Source organism: Dermacentor albipictus, chromosome 6 (assembly GCF_038994185.2).
Source record: "Dermacentor albipictus isolate Rhodes 1998 colony chromosome 6, USDA_Dalb.pri_finalv2, whole genome shotgun sequence".
Lineage (NCBI taxonomy): Eukaryota > Metazoa > Arthropoda > Arachnida > Ixodida > Ixodidae > Dermacentor > Dermacentor albipictus.
Genome location: NC_091826.1, coordinates 34,730,512 through 34,752,783, shown reverse-complemented (window position 1 = coordinate 34,752,783; position 22,272 = coordinate 34,730,512). Strand labels below are relative to the sequence as shown.

The window sequence follows — 22,272 nt, the reverse complement described above, 5'->3', positions numbered from 1 at the left end:
AGTTGATTCACCACGCGCGCTCCTCTCTAGTTGTGTGCCGTACGCCGCCGGGAAGTCAAGGAGGTCGCCACTTGTCACATCAACAGAAGCCATGTGCATCACGCGAAAGCTGCAGCTGACTCTGGCGATCCTGAAGCCCGATGTTTGCAAGATCCCCATGAAACTCGAGGTGAGACGGGCGATCGCGAACTTTCTCGGAACCATTTTTAATCGGTCGGCCCACTGCACAGAGGAGGAAGTGTCCTTGACGCGATCAATTAGCGCGGTTGACGGCTGACTCGACCACCTCGCTGAAGAGCTTGCGCTTTTCGGCAAGAATAGCGCGAAAGAAAAAAGAAAACAGTATGCGCGGTTAAACAATAAGGGAGGGACGTACGCGTTTTTTCTGTTGATTCATTTTCGTGTTCTGTTCGTTGTTTGACGTTATCCTTAGCCGAAACTCGCGGCTGTCGTAAACAATTTGACGAACGACTATTTCAGTGGAGAAGCTCGAAGATATTGGTTTTTCGCGATAGTGGCCTTCCAAACCTGTGGCGTTTACTTATCTTAATTTCGCGCAGGCCGTTCGGCAGGTGATCCTGGAGAACGATTTCATCTTCGTCAAGAGTAAGATGGGATCTTACACCAGAGAACAGATGGAGAAATTCTACGCCGAGCATCAAGGTAGGGTTGATAAATGTGTATCGCCCCAGTTCGTTCCGCACGTTCACGGTTAATTCGCAACGTACGTATTTGTCCCTTTGCAAGCGTGATTGCGAGCCAGAGTGAACATATGTTGCGAAACAGCTGTTCTCTCATTGTATTGAATTTCGCCTCATCCGTCATGTCGAGCTAAGTGATTTAAAAAAAAAGCAGCTCTGGTCCTTCAGTTTGAGTTACCGCAAAAAAGAATAAACAACTCCCCCCCCCCCCCCCTCTAAAAGAAAGGAAAAAATTACAAATTACAAAGTGCTTTCTTTCGTTTTAAACGACCATTCCACAGCGCGCGCGCTGTTTGTCCTCGGCCAGATTTTAAGAGGCTTTGTTAAAGTCTGCGAGCAGACGGCTCGTAGACGTCGTGGTGCACCAGTTTCTAGACCAAACGTGTCGCCTGCTCCTGGGTTTCGAAAGTGTCGCGTACTGCACGACGCGGCGCTGGTCCTCATGCATATACCGACGCGACGATACTCTTCGAAGGTAAAACTAACGCGTATCGTCCAATTGCGTCGCACAGGGTGTTTCCCTTAGGGCTCCGCTTTCCCGAAAAAGCGAGTGAAATGCCTTATCAAAGATCACCCGGAGCCGGGCCGGCCGGCCTACCGCGCGTTGAACGCGTTCCAGCAGACGACGCGGAGCTCGCAGCCAGCGTTATCTCTACAAACACATCTTCTAACCGTACGCCGAGAGTTCTTCCGAAACACACGTGCCCTAGCTGCGTGCGTCCCGCTGCTCTGTTTACTCACGCCTGTGCGAGCTTCTAATCCTGTCGGGGAGATAACAGAGCGGAGTGACAATGAAGTTGACACCCACTACTTTCGGGACCACCGCGCGCTGCGCTTCTGCAACGACCGAAGTCATTCCCCCCCCCGTTCGCACACTTTCCCAGAAGCCAAGTGTCAATATACGCGGAGTGCCCCCGAGTACATATCCGGTTGCGTAAGTAATGGAACGGGGATAAGTGCGCGGAAGGACTTCAGCCTTTGCGGTCGACGCGATAGAATTGTCACCTCGTAGCCAGGAATCATGCCGCCGCGCACGTCTTGAAGAGGTCGTGCGGGGATAGAGTTGCGGTCGACGACTGCTGTGGCGGTGCTATCCGGTTTCGACGCAAAGCGAGTCGGGACGATGCAACCAATGCGGTGCCGTCGACGTTGTCTGACCTGGCAAGCGAGGAATGAGGTTGACAACAATGAGGTTGACAGTTTATCACACATTTAATGATTAGTAGGACATGAAAAAATATTGTCTATGTTTAAGTGAATTAAACTTCAGTGAAGCTGCTAATTAAATGTCACACAGCTAAATGGTACGATGCATACAATAGCTGTTCAACTTTATTAGACGATGCAACCAATGCGGTGCCGTCGACGTTGTCTGACCTAGCAAGCGAGGAATTCGCACGGCCCAGACAACATTGACGCTGACAGTTTATCACGCATTTATTGATTAGTAGGACATGAAGAAATATTGTCTGTGTTAAGTGAATTAAACTTCAGTGAAGCAGCTAATTAAATGTTGCACAGCTAAATGGTACGATGCATACAATAGCTGTTCAACTTTATTAGATGTTTAATAGATGCCACACCAAAAATTTACGGAAACTTGGAAAGCACTGCATCCAGCATGACAACAAAGCACTTGCATTTCTAGTGCTCACGTAGTAATGGAAAACAACGGTTCCCACATAAATTTTTTGCCACATGTTAGTACGAACGAATATCATGTAACTATCAATAAGACACGTTGCAGGATTTAAAAAGCAGAAATCAAGCAAGAACTTACTGGCAAGGTTATCCTTTTTTCTTTTCTTGTCAGTGTTTTCTTTAAGCAACTTGGCTTAAATAAATAAAGGAACACAAGTGAGACCTAGTGACAATGCTAGAAATAAACAGTGCACCACTGTCCTGAAGATTTTTCAAGCCAGAATAATAATAAACCTGGGACTAATTGCAAACTTCCTCTTTCCCCTCGAATTTTGCATCTGCCCACTGGCATGATAGCAAATATTAACGTGCCTCAATTTCATGTTGACTCAGATCTACAAATTGTCCATGTCTTTGTATTACAAGGCTATTACACAGCCTGACTAGTATGAACCATTGAAAACATCTTTCTAACAGTGTTCTAGTTCTCTCTTCTTTTTTCATTTGAAAAATTTGTGCTATTATGCAGTTTTCTGTTCTATTTTAAAAGTGTATTCTTTTTTTTCTTCTTATTTTTTTAAAGGCTAGCCAACTCCAAGGAGTGAAAACTAATATGGTACAATTGTTTTGTTTTTGCGCTTTAGGGAAATTCTTTTTCGAGAGGCTGGCAAGCTTTATGTCCAGGTATGTACCCTGCATGCTTCACTGTTTTGTGCTGTCCAGAAAAATAAAGTCATGTAACTCAGTCCATGCTTTTCATATGCCATCTGTATTGCTAGTGGGCCACTGTCAGTCCACATATTGGCAAAGGAGAATGGCATCAAAGAGTGGCGTGCACTCCTCGGGCCAACCCAAGTGTTCAGGTAAGAGAGCTTTTGCTCGTGTTTTATGTCAAGCGAAGCCATTTGACAATCCTATTCAAATGTTATTTGGTTTAAAAAAATCTGTACAACTGAAAGAGAGAAAAAGAAAACAAACAGCAGGCTGGCAATTGCCACCAGAAGGGCCACAATGCCTGCCTACTATTTGGCAAGGAGGGGACAGAAGCAAAAAATAGAAGATAGGAAGAAGGCAAGAAAAGAAAGAATGAGATGATAGGCCACTAAGACCAAAGTAAAACACTGACGAAGAGTATAGAAGTAGGAACAGATGGAAATCACTGCAGGGAGCATCACTTCATGATGAATGCGAATACAAGAACTAGCAGACTTCAGTGATGTTTCCCGCTTTGAACTGCAATGGTAGCGCACTGCTTTCTTTTCAAAAACTTTGCATTATAACAAAACATCATCCTTGTACATTACAGTACAATTTAGCTTTGATGCAACAAACATGGGTATAACGAATTGTCAAATACAAAGGAAGAAATCTGGAGTGCTCCTTGCCAATATCAGCACATAAAGTATACATGCTTATAGCAAATACAGGATATAACAAATAATATAAAAGAATAGGGGAATCTGAAGGGCTTGATTTGTCGTTGCTCACAATCACACAGTGACAAACAATGAAGCAGGTAACAGGAGATGAAAGTGGATGAAAAGATAACTTGCCATGGATGGCACAGCATAGCATGCACAACGTGGAGGATCTACGGATAAATGATTCCACATATATATGTAAACACATGCGCACACACACACACACCCACGCATGTGTATATATATATTTGAGTAAAGTTTAATAGATATTAGTAGCATTTTCACGCAGCTCACCGCGAAGTTTCGTGGAGCATGGGACAAAATAAGCGACAGTACAGAAACTCCTTACCAACACATGACTCAACAAATTTTTAATGGCTGTTCTCGGCAAAATTGTGCTTGTCTACTAAGGTTCTAACCTTGCAGGGCTATTCATGACGCCCCCAATTCCATTCGTGCAAGGTTTGGCCTGACAGACACACGGAATGCTGGTCATGGATCAGGTCAGTGTCATGTTAACATGTCCATCCTGCATGAAATTAAGTTGCACCCAATAAAAAGGCTTACCCTCAACATGCCAGTTAAGAGTGTGAAAAATAAAGTCAGTGTAATGTCATTGTTATGAAAAGCCTGAATTAAAAAAATTATTGTTGATGATAAATTTATACAAATTTATATAAGGAACACATGTAGACCCGAAACATGTGGCAAAGACTAACTTCAGTAATGCGAGAAATCACCCCATCGCCATATGGCTGGTCACATGATGCAGAAGGCTTTTGAGGCCGACTGCAACAAAATTTCACTTTTATTAAATTAGTCATAACTGAATAGCACATATTGAAACAATCTTGGCAGAGCTGCTGGGCTGGTAATTGTCATTTGAAAAATTTTTTTGATAACAGCTTTTAAGTAGCACCTAAGCAGACTACGCGGGCACCAGATAGATAGTGGATATGATGAAAATCATACACCATGGCCTCCGAGATTTTCAGCGTGCTGCCAACGTCACCTGATCTCGGAGGTTATGCCCATGCATCGTATTTCTGTGTTTCATGATGAGCATAATTTATGGCAAGCTGCAAGGGCAGCGTTCTTTTTGTGGTTTCAGTAACAAAAATGTTTGTTTTTGCTCGCTGTTTGTGACGCATCCACTGATATTTGAGATGTAAAAATTTTGGACGGGGACTGCTGTATATATGTACAGTCAACCACAAAAATTTACGGACAGCAAGGTCTGAGAGAAAGCTGAATATATTGGCAGCTTCACAACACAGCCTGGTATTCGCATTTTCAGCCTCTGCTAGTGTATGCAAACAACATTGTGATGTATGGTTTTACCGGCTACTGTGCCGGGCAGCTCAGAAATTGAGCATTTTGTGAGATCCTGAGGTTCGTAGACATGTTGTCAACCATACACTAACTGAAACTAGGCTTTTTACGTGGTCTAACATTATTTTGTCGTCGGCCTCTTATAGGATAAGAGTGTTAAAGGGACACTAAATATAACACTGAATTAGTTTAGACATATGAAGTATTATTTCAAGTTTAGAAGAACTTGTTGTTGGGCGAGTTGGTACATATTAACGAACATTGTTTAACTGCGTTAACAAACGGACCACAGAGACAGCACGGGACAAGGACGGGCGCAGACTTGCAACTAATGTTTATTCCACAAAGACCACATATAAGTACACCCCCACGACATACACCACTGCGCGTGCACGAAAGAATAAAGAAAAGATAAAGGAAAGAAAAGCCTTGTATATGCAAAACACGACCTACCTATGCTCATCTATAAGCCTCATCTCACTGTTGTGTAAATAAACTGAGGTGTCACTGTCACAGTCTTGTCCCTTCTTTCTAATATGGTACGCCTCGAGTAGCTCTCTGGCTCGGCTATCTAGGCAGCAGCACAAAATCTTTACTTTCTTCATGATCGGCTTCCATGGGCATGCCAAGCAGTGGACAGGCAGGTGTCCATTCGTTTTATTTCTAATTTCTCACGCAAGCACACAATGTGCGCTTGCGTTGGCGGCGGTGCGGTTGGCGGTGGTGCCAACCGGCTTTCATGTTTGCTTCTTTTCTGGCTTGCCAAGTGTCTTGTAATGGCAAGGGCGACTTTCTTGGGAACAAAGAAGGGTAATCTAGTGACGCACCTCAAATAATTGTTCTCTTTAGTGTCCCATTGAGCCTATGGAAATAAATTTGGCATTCGGCCTTTGCCTGCTTGTATCCCTTGCACGCTTGACACGATAGCATTTACACAGAAGCTCACCCATCAATGCATTTTGCAGATTCCGAGGATTCAGCCAGGCGCGAGATCGGCTTCTTCTTCCCAGAGTTTGACCAGGACATGTGGTACCTGAACGAGGAGCAACGCTGGCGCCGCGCGAAACTCTTCTTCGACCTAGAACGATGCGAGCACGTAGTGGTCGACGAACAGGAGCAGCAACGCAGCACCTAAGCTTCGTTTCTGTGTCGTGCCGAGCGCCTCATTACCAACTCAGTGACATCCTTTTGAAAACTGTGTGTATCCATTGCAAACCAAATTTCTTAGTATTGCTTTTTAAAAGCATTTTGATGCCGTCAATGTTTAAGTCTGCGAACTTGGTCACCAAAATGCGCATTATGATGTGTGCACTGTTGACATGCACTGGCTCCTACTTACCAGCAGCAGTATATACACTAAAATTTTGTGTATAGTATGCATGTAGCATGTTAAAGTTTCACACCAGATTTCATCACATCAAATTTACTTCTATTACATTGACGTAACAATGTGTTTAGAGGTTTAAGCTTTTGTTGTTCCTACACAACAGTGCTGTCTTTCAGTCGCACGACATATCAATTAGTTTTTATAACTTCCTTTTTCATTTCTGTTCCTATTTCGCCTCTCCATAGCAGCCCTGTGTACTACAATTGTATTTGTATTATATATACAAGATTTTCACATCGCTTCTGTAGGACTACACTTTCAAGTGTCAGCACTATTTTTTATATATGCACTTTTTGTTAACCTCTGGCTGAGCACTACCGCAGTATGTACAACATTCTTGCTCAATAAGTTTGCCGACTTGCCCACCAAGCCACAAATTGCAACACCTGCGATGTTCGCTAGCATTGTGTCCTACTGAGTAGCGTATTGGTACTGTTCTTACGTAATGTTTCTAGATCTCTTGCCAGACAGCATTGTGCCCCTGGCGTTCAATGCATCATCGCTTGTATTAGTATGTAACGATATCCTGGTTTGTTTGTAGGGAAAATTTTCAAAATATGGTAGGCAACACTGGTGCTCAGGGCAAAGACGACATAACAATTCGATTCCAATGGCATCCCTTGTAGCACTTCGTCAGGGGTTCAGAGCGGCGCTCCACCCGCATTATCAATGCAATCAGGCGGCCGTGAACGATAGATAAAAGTGGCATAGAACTGAGCGGATGGAACTGATACATCATACAGGCCCTGATAGCCGAAGCTGTGCGAAAGTGCAAGATGGAAACATGGGCATGCTGAGGCACATTTTGCATGACAAAAGCTTGTTGCACGACTTCAAGCTGGATGAGATTATTTATTACTTCTGCACGGACAATGCATCAAAAACGACACTGCTTACTGTCTTCGATTCAAGTTCTGAGGTGTCAAAATCAATAGAAGAGGAGAGTGGCACACCTTGGAATGACTGTAACAGCAGATAGTTTACCAAGCAGCTCAGTGACTCGCGAACGACTGCTTGGTGACCTGCTAACACTCCCTCCACAAGCATTCTAACTGCCATTGACACCGCGTATAACTTGTAACAACGTATAGTGAATTCTAAAGGAGTATTAACATGACACTTTCAAATTTTCTTTTCTTGTTTTGCATTAAATGAAAGTCCTAGCCATCTAAATTGTACAAAAATATGCTGGCTACAAAATTCTTTCTAACCAATTTACTCCATTATAGATACTGCTTGTTATGCACTTGTTTTGGTTTCAATACCAAGGAGGCAGATGCTGATCATGATTTCATGGCACGAGTTGCCCACTCTTTAGTGCCTTAGAGTGGGCAGATGCTGATCATGATTTCATGGCACGAGTTGCCCACTCTTTAGTGCCTTAGAGTGCTCATCAATTGTGCCATAATGCCAGAGGAGTGTACAGTGAAAATAAGAAAAGACATATTTTTGTGTAATGAGCAATGAAATAAATATTTATTGACATTACCGCAACATATGCAAATTTGTGTCATGGTATTTCAAAACAACGAGTGCACGTCCTTAACACTGAAAGATACAAGAAGAGCTAACAAGAAGGAATGCAACATGAGCAAATAAGAAAACTGTATATAGGTCGCAACTTACTCAAAGAATACAAAAATGTTTTTTTAGCACTTTACCTATTGCTAAGATTACACACCTCACGCTAAAAATACACATTATACAATGCCCCCTATTGAAAATTTTGCTTGGGCTTATTAATAAAGAATCGCGACAACCGTGTCTTGCATCAGAAAAATATTGTGAGGTGGACGGAGCTCCGTTTTTGAGCATCCGCATGATAAAAGCTTCAAGGTCCTGTAAGAAGATAAGTAGATTTATATAACTATGTTTGAATAATTGGGAGTGAGCTTTGTACACTTAAAGAAATAAAAACTCACTGGACATCCTTTTCAGTACACAACTAATTGCTAAACACTATAACAGTCTGCTGAATGTCATCAGTGACCTCGCAAGACGTACATTGGAAGACATTGACGTTGACGACATAGACAAGGTGCGTAGCAATGAGGCAAGCATTAATGCCCAGTAACAATGTAGAGAAACATAAATACACTTGGCTATTCAGCAGTGAAGCATGTAAATCCCAAATATCACACAGTAAGTCTGTAGAAATAGTGCCATCAATGACTAAGCAAGGTGTAGCCGGCCACAAGTGTACAAGCACGGGACTTGCGAAAAAAAAAAATGAACGAATTTTCGCAAAGCCTGGCCTTGAGCCTTTGTAACCTGCATTAAACTGAATTGGAAACACCATGCCTTCACAGACAGGTAATTCACATTCATTGTGGAATTATGTTCCGCAAGCTTTTGTGGCCGGCTGTATATTGGGAGTTGTCGAGATTTGACAATGTAAGTCAAGTATTAGTGATGAGGTGTAAACAAAATGAGCTCCATCATGTGATTAGTTTATACTTGGTGACCACTATAAGCAAGGTTGCTGCTGCAAGCAAAGCTCGTTGGTCCTGCACTATTTCGAACGGGTGTCGAAGTTGAGTTCTGCTTTGCACAACACAACACATTTGGCGTCAGTACTTTCCTGGTTCATATGCTGCAAATGATGAGTTGGGGCATTCAGCGAACTCTGCAACTGAAAGAGCAAATCCAGCAAGCCTCGGGCGATACCATGCATCTGTAGATCTCGCTGCTACTGATTCTTGTGTGACTTTCTTATTATCCACAGTAGATCAACAACACAAAAATCAGGCACTGAAGAAGCAGGCATCGAGTGTCCACAATGCCAACCAGCAGTGCTGCTGCTATATGTTCGCTGAATTCTTGAGGCATCTGTAAATGTCTGAAGCCTTTCATTTCTACACAATTGTGGAATCCAAATATGCTGCTCCTTATTTCGTTTATACACTAGCAATCTGACACTCAATACAAGATACTTTACAATTTAGTCTTTTCTCACCTCTCAAAGTAAACAGTGAAATTGGTACATTTACTTATCACTGTATATTTTGAATAGACTATATACATCCCATATACTGTTTCAAGCTATTGTTTTTTACTATTATTCTGTACTATTATATGTACGAAGGGGGACACAAAAGAAACCAAACTTTAGTTTTCATGCCTCTCACGGATGTATTTTTATGTCCCACCACTAGGGGTGGCTAGTTATAGCCCTCTGCTATCAGTGCCTTGAAGGAAGCAATCGTAGAAGCAAGCCATTCTGTGCATTACTTTGTTTTGAAAGGGTTAACCACGACACGCATGCGAAATCAGGATGTGTGATCGTCAGGAGCGGCATGTCTGCATCAAATTTTGTTTTCCTTTGGGAAAAACGTTCACGGAAATGCATGGAATGCTTCAAGAAGCCTTCAAGGAACAAACCTTGAGCCATACTAAAGGCTACAACTGGTGTCATTAATTTAAGGATGGCAGATGAGCACTGATGATGAACCTCGTTTGGGTCACCCTTCAACCTATTGGGCAGACAAAAATGTTGAGTTGATGCTTGAAACGCTCAACCAAGATCACTGAATGACAATCAACAAGTTATCAGAGGATGCAGGCATCGGTTGGAGTCCATGCCAATGAATTTTGACTGAGGAATTGCAGATGAGGCTAATTGCAGCAAAATTCGTGCCTAGACTGCTCACAGAGAAACAAAAACAAACTCAGCTGCCGATGACTAAAGACTTGAAAAATGAAACCACAACTGACCCACATCTTCAGTCGAAGGTGATAACAGGTGATGGGTGTTGGTGCTATGGCTATGACCACACATAGTCGAGTCAGTGGAAGACTCCAAAAAACAAGACAAGTTCGGTCCAATGTCAACAGAATGCCGATTTGTCTTTTGCGATGTCTAGAGCATGGTCCATTGTGGGTTTGTCCCAGATAGAGAGATGTTTAATCAAAAGATTTACCTAGGAGTTTTAAGGCGCCTGCGAGAGGATATTGGAAGAAAGTGACCAGATCTGTGGCGGAGTGGTGAGCTGCTTCATCGTTACAGTGCTTCCGCACGCACTGCGCTCGCTGAGTGTACAGCAATGGACGGTCATTCCCCACCTGCTCTATTCCCCAGACCTGGCACCCTGCGACTTCTTTTTATTTCCCAGGATGAAAAAACTTGAAAGGGCAGCCTTTCGATGATGTACCAACCGTAGAAACAACTTCGCAGGCGGCCCTCGACAGCATCAGAAATGAAGAGTTCCTAGGATGCATCGAACAGTGGAAAAAACAAATTGACAAGTGCACTGGGACTCAAGGAGACTACTTTGAAGGCAAATAACTTGTTTTTCCCATAGAAGTGGATAGAAAGGTTAATTTAGAAAAAGTTCAGTTATTTTTGTACCCCCTCTCGTATTATCTTAAGTTAATCTTTACTGCGTGGCATACACAGATGCACTTCTTTTGCTAACAGCATTTATGTTTGTTAAAATTACAACTATGTGCATGCAATGCTGGCATTTCTGGCACTCGCTACTGTATAGCCCCATCTGCCTCTTAAAAGACCACCAGACACATTGAAAACACAACATGGCTTTTCAACTGTAAGCCCCAGTTGTGTCTCCTATACTGAAGTGTATACACAGTTGTATTAGAAACCTGGGAAACGCCAGACGTGTTGTTACACAAGACAAGACTGCTAGTGGCAATTCCCGTGTGATCCTTCGTCGCTGATGAGTGAATGGTAAAAGCCGACATTTGTTTACACAACTGTCCAGACAAGTGAATGAGGCACGGTGGTCAGTAATGTGCAAGCTTCCCTGCAGCACTTGCGGTGCATTCGCAAGGGGGGAGTCGCCGGCTCACTGTGCAACAAGATCACCAAAGTAGGCAGTAATGGTCTTAATCTTGTTGTGTAGCAGGTTCTGCTCGATCTCGACCTTGCCTCCAGGACCGGCCAGTTGGACAAGCTGCGATGAACAGAGGAGTTTATCAGCATCAGTCAGTATGACGTACGAACTACGTCGTCCTGTAAGCCGCAGAAGCCAAGCCAGCCAAGTTACGCATGTTGCAGACACAGCTGGAACATGCTGTATTTTTTCGGTCTGTAGTGCGTGTACTATATAAGACGTATAAGTTGAACCTCCACGGTGCGTGGACTATACATGAAATTATTTTTTTTCTTTAAAATCAGAGGTGTGCTTGACTAAAATGTCACCCGACTGCACCTGGAAACTTTTTCCCACGCTCACAGCAGAATCAGCTGTGCAGTGATCATCATGCATGACCAATACATGTGTATAGCTTCATACATGTAACTACACATATGTAGCTATACATTTGTATATGTAACATATAGCAGTGAGAAATGCTTCCTTCACTTATAAAGGTTGTGGAAACCAATGCCACATGGCATGAAAAGTTGTTGCGATTAAATGTATGTACGGCCCTGCAATACAGAGTGGCTTGCTTGTCGCATTAGAAGAGGTCAGGAAGCGACACGGAAGCTTTCTAATTTTATTGAGAACTGTGCAATTCCATGGCACCAAGGCGAAGCATTACTCGTGCAACAGTTCTGCGTGGCCTCTTGAATTGAGACATTCCATTTTTGTCACAGCAGGGTGTGCCACCACCTCGGGAGCCACAATGTTGGCATTAATGCAAACGTGTACCACTTGTCACCAGTCAAGTAAAGTGTGCGGTGGCCCAAGCTGAACTGCAAAGCTAAAGCCAGGTTTTGTTCTACACTGCACTGAACTTGATTCGAGTGCCAGAGGTGCAAGTGGTCACAAAGAAACACCTATTAGTGACTCACCAGTCTGACAACGAGACAACGGATATTTAAAAGTGCCCGGTAACGAAATGTCATGCGTGTTTCGGATGCCACCTAGCATTTGTTTCTGTGTCCAGGTGTTTTCTTTTAATTTGACTCTACCAATACATATGCAAGTCCAATAGTTAGCAAGACATTTGCATTTTAACCACTCAGCTGGTTCAAAAATGATGGACACATGCATGTAAGAGCGCAGTTGTATTCTCTGGCACATCAATGTAGTCTCTGAACAGAATCAATATCATCATTCAGACGCACAGCCATCAAACTGTGAACAGCAAAATTTATAAAAACCTTGCTACACTACAAAAAAAGAAAAAGCCATAGCAGACATTTTTTTTCCCTTGCAGATACATTTTGTGGATACACACACTTTAATAAAAATGATTAACCTTCAGATTCAGCACACCAGCAGCAGCAAACTTGCACAAGCTGACAAGAACAAACTGTCTCTAAATCACGGTGACTTTTTTCAATAGCTTTGCTGTTGCTGATTTCGCTTGCTTCTGGAACTTGTCTGCACAAATTTGCTCGAAACAAGTTCTCTCTGGTGTGCTTTCACCATCAAAAGACTTCCAAGGGTATGGTATCTTCAGGTACTGGCAAGCAAAACCTTTCTTTTTTCTTCTTCGTTCTTTCTTTTTTTCTTGCAAACAGACTTTAGTTTTTTTAGAACTTTACACCCCTTTGTAAAATCATAGAAAGAGCTCGAATTTATAACCTTCCTGAAAAATTCGGATGAGTTGGCGGATGTACAGAGGTGCCAGCAATTTAAAACAAAAATTATTCGTTGAGTATCGGTTGGATACTAACCTGATCAACATTTGTGTTCTTTGGGACCAAGATTGCAATGTTGCTGCTGATTTTCTTCGATAGAGCAACCGTCTGGTATGTGTAACAGGAGTTAAGGATAGAAGTTCAAGAGCACAAGACCAGCATGCCACTACGATTGGCCTGCGACGATTCAGAATTGAGTTGAACATTGTAGTTCACTTGAAGAAATGTCAAAGCTTTAGCTAGTACGTATTCAATACATTCTGAATCTGCCTAGTGCCTAACCTGCCCAATTAAAATGAAGCTTTTAATTTGATGGTACACACAATGCTAACTGTTTTCTGCCAAATGAACGACAATAAAGTTTAGAAAGCGTACGTCACATGTCTAAATTGACATAACGTTGCGGCCCTTTAGTGTCCTTCAAGAACAGCAAAAGGATATAAGTCTGGCTTCATGTCCTTCAGGTCAAAAGTTCCTTTCCACTGGTACGAGGGCCCTCCCCAAGGAAGGCTCAGGAAGACTACATCGCCATGCAGTCGCGGAGCGACCTCCAGGAAGTCGGCAACGATAAACTCGATCTTGTCCGCCACACCATACACGGATGCATTGTTCCGCGCCAGCTCCACCTTTTTGGGGTCGATGTCCACAGCTATCACTGCAAGGGAAGACACGGTGGCGATTGGCGACAATGCTGGAGTAAACCAGCACCGTAAGATGATGAACCACAAGTGAATTAGTCATATAGCGAAACAGTGAGAGTAGAGCAGACAACCGCAGTTCAGGTGATCGAAATGTTTTGGTAATTTAATTATACTGATTATAATGTTGGAATTAACCATACCAACCTGCAGTAGTGGCTATGGCACTTTGTTATTGAGCAAAAGGTTGTGGGTTCAATTCTCAGCCGTACTAGTAGTCACTTTACGATGACAGTGGGATCCGGATATGCTGGTTCACTTCTGTTTAAGAGCATGTTAGAAGAACCCCCTGGTAGTCAAAATTAGTGAACCCCCAACAATGTCTCTCATAACCACATTCTTGCTATCACACAATTGACTCTAAACAGAAAACACTAAATAATTTTAGACTCATATTCATTAAAAACTCCACATTTTCAATTTTTTGATGATGGGTTTATTATTACAAGAGAACATGACGGTCAAAGTACCATTTTTCGAATTTCGTGCCAAAACTCCAGCGCTGGTACTTTAGTATGATCTCATGGATTTCAAGGCATACTTCTTTTTCTTTTAAAAAAAATTTATCTGGGCAACGGTTGCACAGTACAAGTTCAGCCTTTTGCAAGTTAAGAATGCACTGTAGTGCATACTTTACCCAAGCCTGCAGAAACACCGTCAAAATCTGTTAAGTCAAAGCGAGTTGATGCGGAAACCTTAAGCCTGCCAAGCCTCTTCTAAGAGCAACAGCGACCTTTCTTCCTGGAATTGTAGTTGGGCAATCTACTACTGTTGAATCTCATCAAGTCAAAGTAGTGCTGTGGTCCTGTTACACTGATGTGTATTTCAATGTGCAAGAACACCCAGTAATTCCAACGCATAAGCATTTGCGACAGTTAATCTGAACATACTGCACTGCCGATTGTGCCCTCGGCAGAAGTGCAACCATACAATGGCTGCTGCTCCCATTTTCTGTTCCAAGTGCCATATTTTGGTGCACATAACGAAAAATTTATCAGTAAGGATTGGAGAGCAAGTTATACGTAAGTTATACGTAAGTTATACGTAAGTTATACGTAAGTTATACGTAAGTTATACATAAGTTGTAGTAAGCTTTTCCTTAGTGTGTGGCTTCATGGCAGCACACTGAATGCTGCCACGAAGCTGCACTTCCAGAAGTCATCTCTCATGTTCGTTCCACAGTCGGCGCACATGTAACACACAAAACGCTGTGCTGCCCGTACATCTCCCATTCAATTAGCTTTCTTTATTTTGCACAAATTTTGGGGCTCCTTTGAGTTTTAATTATTAGGATTAGACTGGAATACAGCTTGAATGACTTTTCTCTTTAGGGTTCCTTTGGATTCCATGAATCAATAAACCATCATTGTAAAATTATGTTTCGCAAGTGAATGTAATTATAACAGAGCTGTGTTAGCACACAGCTCTGTTATAATCAATGCTTTAGATTATCAAAATATTTTGGTAATAAGCAACACCTCAACATACTAAGTACACCCGTTTGGTTTCCTTTCCTTTGATCCTCTTTCTTTCTCTTTTGAAATAAAAATAATCATGAGAATCTTTTCTGTTGAGCTGTGGCAATGGCTATAATAAACTGCCCTCCTCTCTGCAGAGGCAACATATTATTGTCACTTGAATACAGTGCGAAAATACAACAATAATGACGAGAAGGAAAAATTACCAGTAACTTGTAACTGCAAAAATTTAGTGAGAAGAACCCATTAGAGCTAATCACACTGGCCATGGGGTCACTGACGCTACAGCAAAATCTGTACAAATGCACAAGGAAAGGACTAGGGTCAAGCATCAAATAAAAAACAAACCACAATACACTTGTCTTATCTCAATAAGACAACTCTACTTCAGGAAGTTGACCAATAGACGATTGAGAGACGTGTAAGATCTGGACTGTTTTTCTAATCAGCGGATAACTGTGGGGAAAAATAACGGCAGTGGTGCAATCAAAGCAAGGATGGCTGAGTCTGTGCACATTTGTCAAAATAGCAGTAAAAGAACCAGAATATTTTGATTCAACATTCGTTGATGAAGGGTTGCCACATTCTTATGTCTAGGAACCAGTGACTCACCATGGCAGCTCGCCAGGGCAAACTGGATGCTGTTGCCTCCCGCACCACAAAAGGCATCGATGACGACGTCCGCCTTACAGCGCTTTGCTATGTGCTTGGCGATGCCTTCGGGTGTCACGGAGAACCAGGACTCTGGGCACAGAAGAGTAGACTTTCGTCACGGGAAGATTGCAGCCTAGATAACAACCAACCAAAAGGTTGGGTGTCGCCAATGTTATCAATCGCCAAGAAGAGGAAAAAGAAACATCTTGTTCCTTCGACAGAGGGTGAAGTGCCAATGATGTGCCGTGCTTATATAAAACTTCTTCCTTGCACTCTAATTTATAACAAACGAATTGCAAGTCCTGCAAGATTCACAGCAGTTCTCTTGAAAAAAAAAAAATTTAGGAGTGTTAGGAGTGTTAGGAGTTAGGAACCTGGCGAGGATCCTGGATGATCTTGCGTTTTCGGTAATCACGGACCCAGGGTTCCCCACTAGGCTGGGCACGTCAGTTGCGCGAGACACAACGCCTGATTTGGCCTGTGTAAGGAACGTAGGTAACGTAACGCGGGCCAATAAGCAGGAGAAACTGGGCAGTGACCACTTCATAGTAGCGATAACATTGACGGTGGAAGCCCGACCGGCCAGGGTATTTCGAGTCACGGATTGGGACGAGTTCAGGAAACTTAGGAAGGAGCGAACGAGCACATTTTCCTCGTTTGACGAGGCTATCGAATCGCTAACAGAGGACGTCGAGAGGGCTACTAAGGTAGTACAAACAGAAGCGGAGGTCCCAAGAGTGGATCCGCACCTAGCGCATCTGTTGGAGGCAAAATCGTCAATTCTGATGAGGTGGAAAACACAAAGGTTAAATCGTAGGCTGAGGAAAAAGGTTGCGGAGCTTAATAGAGAGATTGAGGAGAGATATTGTGCGGAGCTCAATAGGCTACAATGGGACGAGGTCTGCGCGGCAGTAGACGGGTCCATGCGCTCAGGAGGGAAGTGGAACCTCCTCAAGCACCTCCTGGGTGACGCGCAGACAAAGCATAATCAAAGGCAAACACTTAGTAAAGTCATACACCGGCACAAACAGGAGGGAGGTAGTGAAGAGTCACTTTTGAATGCGATCGCGGATAGATACCTTCCTATAGGGCCGACGCAGGAAGAGGATTATCCGCAGATCGAGTGCGTGACGGTAGAGGAACTGGACGCGCCTTTCACAGAATCAGAGGTCAGGGCGGTTATCTACAATTTAAACAGCAGATCGGCTCCGGGTCCGGATAAAGTTTCTAACAGGCTATTACGAAACCTGGACGATAAAGCAGTGGAACTACTTACTAAGCAGGTCAACAGGGTATGGGAGACAGGACAGGTGCCTGACGGATGGAGGTCGGCTATAGTGACACTCATCCCTAAACCAGGAAAACCTCTTCATTTGGACAACATGAGGCCAATATCACTAACCTCGTGCATAGGCAAGGTAGCGGAGCACGCGATCTTGAACCGGGTTTCCAGGTACATAGAGCGCCAAAACCTCTTCCCACATAATATGGTTGGTTTTCGGCCCGGCCTATCGACGCAGGAGGTTATGCTAATGCTAAGGAAGCAAATCTTTGATAGTGGCACCCGGGACGTGAGAGGGATTCTCGCCCTGGATCTCACTAAGGCGTTCGACACAGTGTTTCATAGATACATTCTGCAAGCCACGGCCGGGATAGGCCTGGGAGTCAAATTCCAGGCCTTCGTCAGGTCCTTTCTCATGAATAGAACTGCTACTATTCAGGTGGGGCAGATTCGGTCGAGCGTGTACGAATTGGGAGCTCGGGGTACCCCTCAGGGATCAGTCATCTCGCCACTGCTCTTCAATATCGTCATGAAGGGTCTATCAGATAGGCTGGGCGGCCTCCAGGGCATAGGTCACGCACTTTACACAGATGACATCACGATCTGGTGCCCAGGGGGCTCCCTCGCTGAAATGGAGCAAGCTCTACAAGCGGCCTTGGACGAGACGGAGGCTTACCTCGTGGACACGGGTCTCAAGCTGTCTACGAGTAAATCGGAGCTGTTGCTTTACAGACCCGCAAGGCAAGGGGTTCGGGGTCTGACACCCCTCAACCAGCTACCCGTGGCATTATACGCGAATAATGGGCAGAAAATTCCCAGAGTCGACTCAGTTAAGATCCTAGGCCTGCTCATAGACGCGAGGGGATGTAATGCCAGAACAATTACCCACGTTACAGCTAAAACAGAGAATATGTTGCGGCTAATTTCTAGGGTGTCCAACCGAAAGAAGGGGTTAGGTGAAGACAACCTCCTTCGGATGTACAACGCGTTCCTCATGAGCCATATTATCTATGTGGCGTCAGCTCTAGTGTGGACAAAAACGGAAAAGACCAAATTAAATACACTCATGCGCAAGAGCATCAAGAAAGTGCTAGGCTTGCCTATTGCCACGAGCTCCGACAGGCTAGATCAACTCGGTATGCACAATAGCATAGACGAGATCATAGAGGCACAGGTCACTGCCCAGGTGGTTAGGCTATCGTCGACCCAAGCTGGCAGGCGAATTCTTGACGAGGTTGGCATGGCTCCTAGGATAATGGAGGACCGGCGTATAACATTGACACGAGAAACGCGGGCGACATACCTGGTGAGGCCCTTCCCGCGGAACGTACATCCGCAGCATAACGAGGGTAGACGTAAAGCCCGTGCACGAGCCATATTGAAGAAAGTTAGGGATGACAGAGACTCCGCGGTCTTTGTCGATGCGGCGCGGTACGGGAACAGGAGAGTGTTCGCGCTGTCAGTTGTAGACGGGCGGGGGGTGCTTCGGTCCTCGGCCTCGGTCAGAGCGGCCACCGCGAGTATAGCAGAGCAAATTGTGGTTGCGCTGGCCTTGTGTGATCCAGAGCGTACCTACATTTACACCGACTCGAGAGACGCAATCAGAGCTTTCGAGTCGGGTAACCTCGCACGAGAAGCGGCCTCCATTTTAGAGAAAAGGGCTTGCTCCAGTTTTCATTATATCACGTGGTTCCCCGCACACATGGGGACGAACGTTCTCGAGGGATTCCCAAACCTCAACGAGCTTGCCCACGACCGTGCGCGAGAACTAACGCGCCGCGACGGTCTGGAGGCTCCGGAGGGGCAGGAAGGGCCTCAGCAGAACGATCCACTCCTCACATTTAATGAAATCACTAAACATTACCAACTTGGTCGGAGAATTTATCCTCTGCCTCACCCGAAGCTCAGTAGAGGTCAGTCAGCTACACTTAGAATGCTGCAGACGGGATCTTTCCCGTCGCGGGGATTCCTCAGTAGGATGTACTCGGATGTGGACCCTAGTTGTCCTGACTGCACTGAAACCTTTTGCTCAATGGCTCACATGCTCTGGCGATGTCCCGCGTTGCCTAACGACTTCCTCTCCAGCGAAGCCGAATGGGAGGAGGCCATCAGAAGCACGGTACTCCGAAAGCAAGCCCAGGCTATCCAGAGGGCCCAGGAAAGAGCGGAGCGTCACGGCGTTCTGTCCTTTACGTGGGCGCAGCCAGCGGCTACAATGGCCTCCCGTTAGGAGGTCCTGAAAGTAGCTCCTCAGGACTAAATAAAGTTCGTTGTCTGTCTGTCTGTAGGAGTGTTTAAGAATTCTAAAGCCCTGACAAAGCATTTTTAGGGGCTAAAGCAATATTACATTTAATAGCTTTAAATTAGGACACCCTTTTTTATCAATGAACAAACTGTCTGCACTTTACACAGCAATGAAAGTTGTACAGGAGCAACAGGTGTTTGATCCTGGTCGCGATGCCGTCGTGTTTGTTCCACTGTCATCATTCTAGCTTCGTGATCATACTCTCGTCATGCCGTCGTCGTCATGCCTACTACCCTGACCCAGAGGCCCCCATTGTCTACAAATAGCTCGAGCCACTAGGTATGGGTTCGTGGTCGTGATGTCGTCGTGGTCATTGTATCGTCGTGATTCCAGCATCTGACTATCGTCACGCCATCGTGGTCATAGTCATTATGCATTTCTTGTCCCGCCGCCAGTGTATGAAGTCATGGCCATTCAATCATCTTTATTGCAGCTTCGTAATTTGACTCGTCATGCTGTCGTCGTGAGGCCTTCTACTCTGACCCAGTGGTCCCAGTTGTCTAATAGCTTGGGCCACTAGCTATGTGTTCGTGGCCGTGATGCCTTCCTGGTCGCTGCATTGTAGTCATCCGACTCTCATCATGCATCGTCATCATGCCGTCGTCATTATGCTGCCATTTAATCATTGTAATCACTTCCGTAATGTCATCTCATTCCATACTATGTTCGTCATTCCATTGACGTCATTCTATCAGAATCATGCTGTCGTCACTCAATTCTGATTATGCTGCCATGTCACACCAATGCATTGTTGTCATTATACATACGCTATCATGCATCCGTTGTCCTCTGTCGCCATGGTTGTACCATCATCGTCATTCCAGCTTCTTAATTCGGTTATCAACATGCCGTTGTCATCAAGCCATCTTCATCTCATTGTCCTCATGTCGTCGTCATCATCATGCTGTTGTTTAATACTACACTTTCGCATAATTTAGGATTTGGCACCTCATTGTCACTATGCAGTCGTTGTTATACCACTTTTGCTGTTCCATCATTCCTTCTTTGTAATTCTATCATCACTGTGTCGGTGTCATACAGTTGTTATCATGCTGCCATGCTCACGAGCAACATTGGCAAGTGAGTGCCATTGCAATGTGAGATGATACTAGAGTATGTCGCATATAGCCGAAGCAATGGAAGCTTCAGAATTAACACTACACATGTTAGATAAACGTGACTTCAGGAATACGGTCTGTCACTACACTGCTTGAATACTATTCGCATTGCCGTCGAGAGTCATAGTGAGATGAGTTCTGCTGCAATTTTTTGTTTTGTTCACGTAAAATGTAGTAAAACAAAGCAAGAATTCTGCCACAAGTAAACAAGGCTCCGAAACAGAAATGAGGCAACACAAAGCCTTACCTTCGTCCAGTTGAATGCCTTTGTCAAACTTGGAGAAGAGCCTGTACCGCTGCATCCAATACTTGGTCAAGTGCGGGTTGTCCCGAATGTAGCTCGGCATTGTGGATGTGCCAGGGGAGCCAATGGGAAGCAATTCTGCACAACAGTCCAGACAGCAGCATACCTGTCAGTCCTCGTGACTGGCTTCTCGACATAAAGACACTAGAAGCACTGGACTTGGTGCCGTGTGTGCAAGCGAGTGAACACTTAAGAATGAAAATGAATTTTCCTAATCATGTTGCTTGGTTCTGTGCAATACGGTATCACTTGGCCACAACACCCCTCCACACATTACCTCTCCATTCATGTGATCTGACATTTTACAAGGTGGTGCATGAGCAACAGATTTACACTACTGGACATTTCTTCACTTCCTATATAAGGCACATTCAATTTCACAACACGCTTAATTACCTTACAAAACAAGACCTGGAGGCTGGGCGAATAGCCATGTAGTGCAATATCTGAGTGACATTTAAGGACAGAAACACAGATGTCTTTCTCTACGGGTCCAGTTTATATTTTACACTGTTTGCAAGCACATTATACTTGCTTGAAGTTTGCTTGAACTGTACAAGAAAAAATGTAAATAAAACAAATATATGCATCTTTTTTTTTAACATACAAAGAAAGCAGTATTAGAGAGCTTTGTCTGTTAACAAGTCAACCAGTCACGACAAGTTGCCTCATCATTCCCAGCTTGTGGGGTGTCATTGCTCTGCAGAATACAGTAGACATAGTAGTGCAAACACAAAAGGGTGTCATTGTCCTGTGGAACACAGTAGACATAGTAGTGCAAATACAAAAGGGTGTTTGTTGCATCTTCTATACAATAAGCAAGCTAGCCAAAATACATTCGAAAAATACTAGTTCCTCAAGCGAGACACGCTGAGGAATCAACGTACTTTGGCTCGCCACGCAAGCATATTGAGCGAGTAACATTCGCCTATGCAGAACATTGACGCCTATGTTGTTCACCCGTGCAGTCTTGCAAATGGAGGTGCATTTGAGCATTCAGGAAGCCCTCAATAGGTCAGTCCTGCAGAGCACAGCCCATACTTGATTTCCTTTGCATCTGGGAGGAAGTGTGAGTCACAGTGTCCCAGAAGCAATGGGGAAATTTGGAAAGAGTTTGTGGTGCACCTACACCGCACTGCCTGCCAACACAATACACTGGAAGATATCGGTGAGCGTGCCGACCAAACTAACGAGTTTTAAGATAACAGTAGCTACAACAAGGTATTGTTAATTCCTACATGTGCTTTACAGAAAACCTGACAGTTCATAAACAATGGTGGCACTGCAACATGAAAGAGGAACTTCATGGCAGAGGCAACAAGAGCGGATGTCTTTTTCGTCGTTCTGAGCTTCAAAGCATTACCTTCACCAGAAGAATGACGAGAACTCATCCAAATG

The 22,272-nt window shown here is 44.2% G+C and overlaps 2 protein-coding genes across 3 annotated transcripts in view; one reads left to right on the top strand and one right to left on the bottom strand.

Moving 5' to 3' along the window:
• Positions 1 to 34: 34 nt before the first annotated feature.
• nmdyn-D6 (nucleoside diphosphate kinase 6) lies at positions 35 to 6,739 on the top strand. Its single transcript, XM_070540344.1, has 6 exons — positions 35 to 169; positions 561 to 663; positions 2,987 to 3,026; positions 3,122 to 3,205; positions 4,190 to 4,266; positions 6,061 to 6,739. Exons 1-6 carry the CDS (start codon positions 92 to 94, stop codon positions 6,228 to 6,230), a joined length of 552 nt encoding a protein of 183 aa, XP_070396445.1. The 5' UTR covers positions 35 to 91; the 3' UTR covers positions 6,231 to 6,739.
• A 1,200-nt stretch (positions 6,740 to 7,939) lies between these two features.
• The window catches only part of Tgs1 (Trimethylguanosine synthase 1), a 31,904-nt gene continuing 17,571 nt past the window's right edge, over positions 7,940 to 22,272 (bottom strand). For both annotated transcript variants that reach the window (XM_070540334.1, XM_070540335.1), the window contains exons 8-12: positions 20,818 to 20,952; positions 15,824 to 15,955; positions 13,477 to 13,690; positions 13,072 to 13,150; positions 7,940 to 11,395 (exon numbers count right to left, since the gene is read on the bottom strand). In XM_070540334.1, coding sequence (XP_070396435.1) covers positions 11,288 to 11,395; positions 13,072 to 13,150; positions 13,477 to 13,690; positions 15,824 to 15,955; positions 20,818 to 20,952 — 668 coding nt within the window. In that variant the 3' untranslated portion in view covers positions 7,940 to 11,287. The remainder of the gene's footprint in view (positions 11,396 to 13,071; positions 13,151 to 13,476; positions 13,691 to 15,823; positions 15,956 to 20,817; positions 20,953 to 22,272) is intronic.

Bases quoted from the DNA above. Each gene is read 5' to 3' on its own strand.
- nmdyn-D6 (XM_070540344.1), top strand. From the start codon at position 92: ATGTGCATCACGCGAAAGCTGCAGCTGACTCTGGCGATCCTGAAGCCC. The intron at 3,027-3,121 runs GTATGTACCCTG...CTGTATTGCTAG, and splicing joins CTGGCAAGCTTTATGTCCAG to TGGGCCACTGTCAGTCCACA. The intron at 4,267-6,060 runs GTCAGTGTCATG...TGCATTTTGCAG, and splicing joins GAATGCTGGTCATGGATCAG to ATTCCGAGGATTCAGCCAGG.